Source organism: Limulus polyphemus, unplaced genomic scaffold (genome assembly GCF_000517525.1).
Source record: "Limulus polyphemus unplaced genomic scaffold, Limulus_polyphemus-2.1.2 Scaffold290, whole genome shotgun sequence".
In the NCBI taxonomy this organism is placed as follows: Eukaryota; Metazoa; Arthropoda; class Merostomata; order Xiphosura; family Limulidae; genus Limulus; species Limulus polyphemus.
Genome location: NW_013665900.1, coordinates 338214 through 347039, shown reverse-complemented (window position 1 = coordinate 347039; position 8826 = coordinate 338214). Strand labels below are relative to the sequence as shown.

The following is an 8826-nucleotide window of genomic DNA, read 5'->3' as shown; positions in this document are numbered from 1 at the left end:
CTGTATGGAATTTCCAGTCTTAGCCTTTTAATCAGTGCATACGTCATATAAATACTACATCAAATAGTAACATCCCACAAGGTTTCGTTTCACACGGCCATTTATTGGTCAAACGCATAAAGAGTACTTATAAAAAATATTATGGCGTGAACGTCATTTGCATAATGTCTAGTGACAAGTAAATTAATTATAATAATTAAATTGTTATGAGTAATAATCCAATATTATTGTACTTAAAAGATAAAAAAATAACAAAACAAACAATAAAGTTTTCTACCCAATAAGCAATACATATTTTAACCTCCAGGTTATAAGCATCTCCTTTTAGCTAATATGTATTCTTTCACTTATGTTATTTAAAAACATTCAATAGCATTTAGTAAAAACAGTATTACAATAAGCCTTATACCAGAACATACAAGTATATCTAAAATTATTTCATATTATCCCTTTGTTGAGTTTTCTCTAAACACCTACAAAATGTAGGGGTTATGTTTAACTTTGGATTCGTTAGGGCAAAATGGTTCAGTTTACACTCACACTTCACTCATATCTCTTGGGTGACATCTGAAATACTCTATGAATATTGTTGAACCAGTACTTTCCAAACTTTTTATAAATTAACTCGTTAAGCCTAGCGATGTACCTTACAGCTTAGAAGAAGCGATAATAAATATTATGGGGTTAACATCAACTAGGCTTGATGCAAGCGTTTATTAAATTCAAAAACGTTAACTTATCTCAACTTGTTAACATCATCTTAGAATATCTCGAAGTGGTAATGAACCCAGGATTTGCAGTTTGGCAGACCAAGTAAACAACGGTTATATTCCTGTTCGTGGGAGTCTTTATCATGTAAAAAAGTACAAGGAATAATTTTAAACTTAGAACAACACTGATTGACGAGCTTATTATAAAATAAAAGTACACCTAAAATACCTCCAACGTTTTAATACTGATAGAATGTGAGTATTCGTTTAAAGAGAAGTATAAGTTAAGGCCAGTTAATTTAGCAGAGCTTATAATCGATTTAAGATAACAATAAATGTGTTGATTTTTTTACTGATATCTAAAATTACTGACCTTCAGTTGCGTGGAGCTAACAACCAAAAGAAGGTGTTTCCATTGTTGTAGTTGTTTTATAACTTTTTTCTTGTAAAACGTTAAGTAACTCTAAGAGCCTACAAAGTTAAAATCATAGTGGAGTGAATTATAATTAAGGGTTTGGCAAAATGCGCATTTCATATTAATTTTCCTATGCAAATTTGAAACATTTTCTGCTTTTATTACCAGTTTAATATTTAATTGGTTAAGAGCTAATAAGTTAGCTTACAAAAGCAGTGTAAAATCTCCATCCACGTTTATCAGTTATCAGTGGAATAGCCTCTTGTTACAAAAAGTCCTACACATCTAACGTCAATCATCCCACTAGAACTAGTTGTTCGTTTTCTCGCGAACTACATCAACAAAGTGTAGGTGTGAGGCAGCGGGTTTATAAACTCGTGCACTCTGAACGCGCATTCAGAAGCGTCAAAAGAAAGCTTAGAACGAAAACGTATAAATCTACATAGCGTTTAGACAGACAGAGTTAGAAAGTAGGCTGAAAAATCAGTAGGCAGATTAAGAGTAAAGGAAAGTGAACGAATACAACGCGTAAAGTATCTGCTAGCCAAGTGTATGTTAATTATCTCCACAATGCTAAAACTAAATCTTTTTGTTTTAAATTTAGCCTTGCTCTCGATTCCAGCAATGCACGCTGTCCGGCCAGAAGTTCCTCTGTATCATTATACGAACGTTGAAGGTGCGTTAAATCGTCTGTCTTCTCCTTTAAACTAAAATTCTTTCTTTTTTATTTCTTTTATTTGTTAAAAGTTTGGTTACGTGTTTCATTCTAAATGTGGCGTTTCTCATGTTAACACGTGCAAGAAATATTGTTTAAGTAATATACTATTATTTATACATTTTAAAGATATTTTATTAATATAAATCGTCATTGAAACTTTTTGTTTCACATGCACGCGTAACTATTAATAGTAATGCCTTTAAGTTTAATTAAATGTACTTTTAAGTTTTTAATTTTAGGAATGGTATAGATTAGTTGTACTTGTAGCACATATGATAACTGAATAAAAATAAAATACACAATCCAATCTCTACTCACGTTTATGAAATGATTTTTCTAAGTTTAATTTTATCGTATATAAGTTATAGCTTCCATATGTTTTATTTTTACTATTATAATAACTTAATTTTAAACACTACACGAAATTTAACACTGCCAGGTTTATTGATTTATAAGAAAGTAGATCACAAAAGTTGTCTATACATGAGTTGTTACTTGCCTAAATAAGTATCATGAAACCATATTTTCTTTTTAAAAGTTTAGCGGATATATATATATATATAAATGTCTTGTTATTGGATTTTAGCGTTACATTTTGCTGAAATAAATATACAGTTTTCTATGTTTAAAAATACTTACGGAGATTTGAATTGTATAAATCTTATCGAAGGGAATACTTGTATTGTGTAGATCCTGTCGAAGGGAATACTTGTATTGTGTAAATCCTGTCGAAGGAATACTTGTATTGTACTGTAAATCCTGTCGAAGGGAATACTTGTATTGTACTGTAAATCCTGTCGAAGGGAATACTTGTATTGTACTGTAAATCCTGTCGAAGGGAATATTTCTTTGAACGACTGTAATCAATTTCATTTTTTATCGTTTCTGAAAAAAAGTTTCTTTCATTTTATTTTTAAACTTTTATATTATCTGTAGAAGTACATATGTATTATTATTAGCATTAGATATTTAAGTATTTCTTTTAGTGCTTATTATAAGATTTATTATGCTTACAATGCGTAATTATATCAACACCTGGTCCTACTTCCATGAACATATAGAAGTAAGACTCACTTAACTGGTGTTTCGCGCTGATTACTTCAAAGTTCAATATTTGTTAAACGGCAAAAGTTACTCAATTCTAAGAACTTAATAAGACCTTATTAGTCTTAAATTTTGATTTTAAGAAATGCTTACCCTTATATTGCACATCGTATGAGCTAAACCAGGTTTTTCTATACAGATAACAAACAAACGGATTTCACCTATAATAGAAGATTTTTGCTCACCAAACCCTCGCTAGAAATAAACTGGCTCTATCTACAACTACGTGGTGCCGTTATCAAATTCAGGTTGAGGCTATAATGTTTTTTACTGTTTTTCCGTTTTAAAATATTTTTTAGAAAAAAACAACAAACAAAAACTTTGTTCATCTTATTGCTTTTCCACTTGCGGACTTACCCAGAGCTTTAACAATCCACCCCAAAATCAGTTTAAAATCATATCCCATGGTCTAGTAAATTTTGAAATGAATTCGACATTTGACGTGCTAAGTTGTAAAGATACTAAAAGATGGCTCAAAATTATTTTATATTTGGTAATCACGATATTTATTTCGTTTACTGCAGCCATCAAGACCAAACATCACCTAGAACTCGAGCTTCTAATGTCGAGTCCAGGGGGTTAAAAACTAAACATTGACAATTAATACAAGCGTGAATAAACATCAGACTGAGCAGTGTGAATGCCTGCTTTCTTCATACTGCTAAAATATTGTTATTAAACATTCTTTGAGAACAGAATTCAAAAAGAAATAGTTTTATCACTTCTGAGTTTAACGTTTGTGGCACATTTCAGATAATGTCGAAATTAAGTTTTTAATATGACAGATCTAGTTTTTATTATATGTATATGTATATATATATATATAACTCAAAGAATTACTTACATAAGTTAAACTACAATTGTGAATAAACATTGCGTTCTAGTTTAAGGGCCATTGAACATTGAAAAAATGTAGCCTTGTACGTGTACATGCCACGGTACAAGTTAAGAATTTCTTGGTTATTTATTTGGTAGTTTCGTTTGTTTGTTATTAAGCGCAAAGCTCCACAATGGGCTATCTGCCCTCTTGCCCACCGTTGAGGCATCGTGGAATATTCATTAGGCGTTACTGTTTATGCTTTTGTTGACAAAGCAACATTCGAAATTGGCAAAATTTTATTTAATTTTAAATGTATTATTATTGTTTTATGTGTGAGTTTGACGCAGTCTTTATCTTGTACAGCAGGTAAACTAGCTTATAAATCTTATTTTTGAACAAGCTTAGGCATACATGAAAACTTACTTTGCTCAACTTTTCTATTCAGAGTTTATGAACCATAAAGAAATTAACAAGCTCCTGTAAATACGTTGAGTGTTATAGCAACCATAAAGAAATTAACAAGCTCCTGTAAATACGTTGATTGTTATAGAAACAATAAAGAAATTAACAAGCTCCTATAAATACGTTGAGTGTTATAGCAACAATAAAAAACAAGTATTATATAAATATTTTTGTTGAGTGTTATAGCAACAGTAAAAGACAAGCACTAAATAAATACTTTTTGTTGAGTGTTATAGCAACAATAAAAAAAAGTACTATATAAATCCTTTTTATGTTGAGTGTTATAGCAACAGTAAAAAAGTACCATATAAATACTTTTGTTAAGTGTTATGGCAACAATGAGAAACAATAAATTGCAGTTTTAATATTTTTAGTACATTCAATGCTATTCGCGGTCCTTTTTTATCAGTACATTGCAAATTAAGATCTAAAAAAGAAGTAATTATTTATTTTACTTATTACATAAATTGACACACTATTTTTAATAAGATATTACTTTGTCAATACTGTGTGTCATATGGAGCGTATTGTAAACAATGTTATCAGTTTTAAAATACCAGATTCTTCGACCAAGCGCGAACTACCCTAAGGAGACCACCATCGGTGTTTCATCGAACGATGCTCTTCGACCAATCACAAATAAGCTTATTAGCAAACAGCGTCATTACCACACCCCCTAAGTAATAGAGGTCATTTCATTGAGGTCAGAGACAGTCGGGAACGGCCTTCGTGAAATTTATCACACACGACTTTTGTCATCCAAAATTTCATATTTCACGTGTTCGCGATCAAAAGAAGTTAAATCATTGGTGTTAGTCCTGTGTTTCTATCCTGCTTGCAGCATAACTTTAAAACAATAATATTTCTGGCATTTTAATGTGGTTTATAATAAAACAAATTTCTTCCAAGACAACATTTTAATTTTTATCGTTTGTGGTACTTTTATGTGTTTAAACTAGCACTACTAGTGATATACTTATCAACCTTACTAGTAGAACTATTTTTAAACCATCTCTACAAAATAATACCAAAAATAGAATCAAGTGATATATCATAAAACATCATTTAGCAATCTCTTAACGTTATATTATTACGTGCCTTCATGTCTGTGTGCATTAGTACCGAAAACGAGCTTCAACAAAATTGAGTATGCGGATTTGTTGTTGTTGAGGAAACAATTATTTTGTGTGTGTGTGTTGTTGTTTGTTTGTAATTGAGCACAAAGTTACACAAAGGGCTATCTGTGCTCTGCCCACCACGGATATCGAAACCCGGATTCTAGCGTTTTAAGTCCACAGACATACCGCTGTGCCACTGGGGGGCATTTTTTGTATTGGTGATGGTAAATGTTAATGAATATTACCTTGACTAGATTAATAATTTTTATTTTCCAAAAACTGAAACTGAGTCAAACTGGTAAGTTTGTTGTTTTAATTATGCACAAAGCTACACAAGGGCTATCTGTGCTCTGCCCACCACAGGTATCGAAACCCGGTTTCTAGCGTTGTAACAAATAACGTCATTTTTTTGTGTGTAAACTTCAAGCTATTTTTAAGAATAATGATGTTTGCAGTTTAAGGATCAATACTTCCAAAAATTATCTTGTCGAGTGAGTCTTTACTTAAAGTGAGATATTTAAATTTTAGAAATACTGTGTAATGTAACTAAAAAAAAACTATGATGGTATTCAGTTGTTAAGGGCTTAGCGATGGAAGAAAGTTCCATACATTATACATATAAAATTAGTTGGTCGATTCAAACGACCAAAACTCGTAAACAAAACGGAGAAATATTGAACTTGGTAATTATCGTTAACTTCTCATCAAAACAAACTACCTGCATACATTACAACTAAAAATTAACCCAATAATCACTTTAGACAATGGTGGATGTATTAATGAGACAATGAAAAAGACGATTACAGTGTCAAAACAATTGTCATCCCCGGAGCCAACATGCTAACTATGTTTGATATAACCTCCATTCTATTTTGTTTTTGTCAGTTTGCGATAAATTTGGTGTTTTATCTTTATTTTTTTTAGCTACAACATTGTTATTGCCATTTCTGTGTTAATCTTTTACGAGAATAATTTTAACGTTGCGAGCTAACCAGGATGCATTTCTAAAAATAGAATAAAACCTTGCATTTGTTTTTTACTGATTTATACAGTTCCTAGTACGCACTATTCACTATTAACGCCTCCTGGTACAATTGTATTTGACACTGCGAGCACGTGATTGGTGTATCTATAGAATAACATAGATTTTTTTAGTTATATCTATGTTAGAATAGACCAATTTATTTTATGATAATCCTGTAGTATTATATTGATAAAAAGTTTAGACACAAACGACCTTTATACTTCAGATAATTATAAAATAACTTTATATTTCAACCAGTTAAAATAAAAGTTCTATTATAAAATTATCTGGAGTTTAAAGATCGTGTTTTTTTTTTCTAACCATTTTATCAAAATGTGTAAACCCCTCCAGCATGCATTATAAGTTTTGAAAGCTCATATCGTATTGTTGTAACAGGTCTATTGTTAAGCCGGTTCTTTGTGACAATTCGGTAAAAAGAATGCGAAGTCCAACCCACTTAATGTCAGAAAAGTGGTTTATGATTTCAACAACATACAAATTCTACTAGCTACGTTCGCTGGTTTGTGTTAGGCCTAAATCAAATAAAACTAAGCAGTCACTAGCTTATATGCACTAATTCGCTGAACACAAAATTTATAGCCGGAATTAAACCAGTCACTACTTCACTCTAACTGTCGTTATTTATATCAATCAAAAGCTTCCCCAACTCTGAAGAAAATTCGAGGCGTCACGCCTTATCAAAACAACTCCCTCTGTCGAACAATACAAACGTCTAAATTAGAATATGAAAAACACAGTCTATAGTAGTATTGGACTATGGTATTTTGCAATTTTCAAATTGAAAATAACCTTATACCATTCATGGATTAAATGGCTATGTCAGAGACACTAAGGCTCAGCTTTAGCTGTCCCTGATTTACAACTGCTAACCAAGTCAGAAGTGTCTGCCGTCTATGCAAGATACTTATAACTAATACAGTTATAATGCCCCCACAACAGAAAGTGCGAGGCATGTTCAACGGAAGGTCGCAGCTCGAACCATGTACTTTTTAATCCGCAACTCTTAATGCTAATCAATAAAAAACAGCCAACAATTTCGTTTCTCATTTCCTTCAGTTTTGCAGCTCGTGGTATTAAGTGGATGAGTATGAGTGTCGTAATTTCTAACTTTTTTTCTTTGTTGAATTTGTGAATCGTCGACTCTAGAGCGACTGGTCACGGAATCATAAATTTATACAAGTATAGACTATTTTCTTAGCAGATGAATAGCAGGTCGAGCACTATATCTACAGTCTGTTTTACATTGATCATAACCTCTGATACCGTTTTAACCACGGCATAGCGGCTCATAGAATGGCTCTGAGTACAAACTTTTATCTCATAGTTCCATCTCTTGACCGAGTTTAGATCTAATTACAGCCGCGGCTATTGAGGTTTCCTCTTTTTGTTTTTCTGCCATCTCGTCTATTACCCCCCCCCTCTCTCATTACTTCTATGTTTGACTTTTATTTTGTCACTATCTATCTTTTAGGTTTAAACTCTGTTCAGCTGTGTTGTGTGAAATATGGAGCGAACGTCGAATGCGGGACAGCGGTAAGTCTACGGACTTACAACGCCAAAATGCGCGATCCGATTTCCCACGGTGGACGCAGCAGAAATCCCAGTGTGGCTTTGCTCTAAAGCAAACTTACAACTGTAACACCGCAAAACAGGTTTTCTTTATATTGATATAACAAAGTTCGAATTTTGTTTTTATGTTCCCATGACATTACACGAACAAAAAAAAAAAGTCAAGAGACAATGCTATAAAAAAAACAAGCATCACGGGTGTTTCAATTATCGAAGAAGAGATACATTTAAACCCTGTAATGCGTGCACCTTTTTTTTTTATCACAAGTGTTATATAAAAGGCGCTAAATCCGAACGAACTCTTATGGGTGTGGTATTAAGGTATACTGATATATCTCGGGTATCCCAGAAAAGCAGGTTCCGGAAATATTTTGCAGAGAATAATGTTGAACTCGGGCAGCAACGAAAATGCAAGTGTACAGTACACAAATGTATTATCATCTTTATTCATACAAATAAAGAATATATTTGTAAGTTTCTGATTTACTGTTCAACTTCAGGTTCGTTGAATGAGTATTAAAGAGTTTTTGACATTTTTGCACAAAGCTTCTCTCTTAGAATTTACAACGACTAAAACCAACTTCATTTTCAACAACGAACATTTCCTTCAAATAGACGGTTTAAGTATGGGCAATCCTGTTTCGCCCGTTCTTGCCAATATATTCATGACCAAAATCGAAACACAAGCCATACATTCTGCGCTTCATCCCCCACTATACTGGTACAGATATTTCGATGACACTTTTGCTGGTTTCAACTCTATAGAACACGCACTATCTTTCTTTAATCACATAAATTCTTTTCACCCCATCATCAAATTTACCATAGATCGCAAAAACGTTAAACTGATATCCTTTCGAAAACT

At 32.3% G+C, this 8826-nt stretch overlaps 1 protein-coding gene across 1 annotated transcript in view; it reads left to right on the top strand.

Moving 5' to 3' along the window:
- Positions 1-1534: 1534 nt before the first annotated feature.
- The window catches only part of LOC106457083, a 25275-nt gene continuing 17983 nt past the window's right edge, over positions 1535-8826 (top strand). The window contains exon 1 of the mRNA XM_013916465.2: positions 1535-1801. Within this exon, the coding sequence (XP_013771919.1) occupies positions 1678-1801 (124 nt within the window). The 5' untranslated portion in view covers positions 1535-1677. The remainder of the gene's footprint in view (positions 1802-8826) is intronic.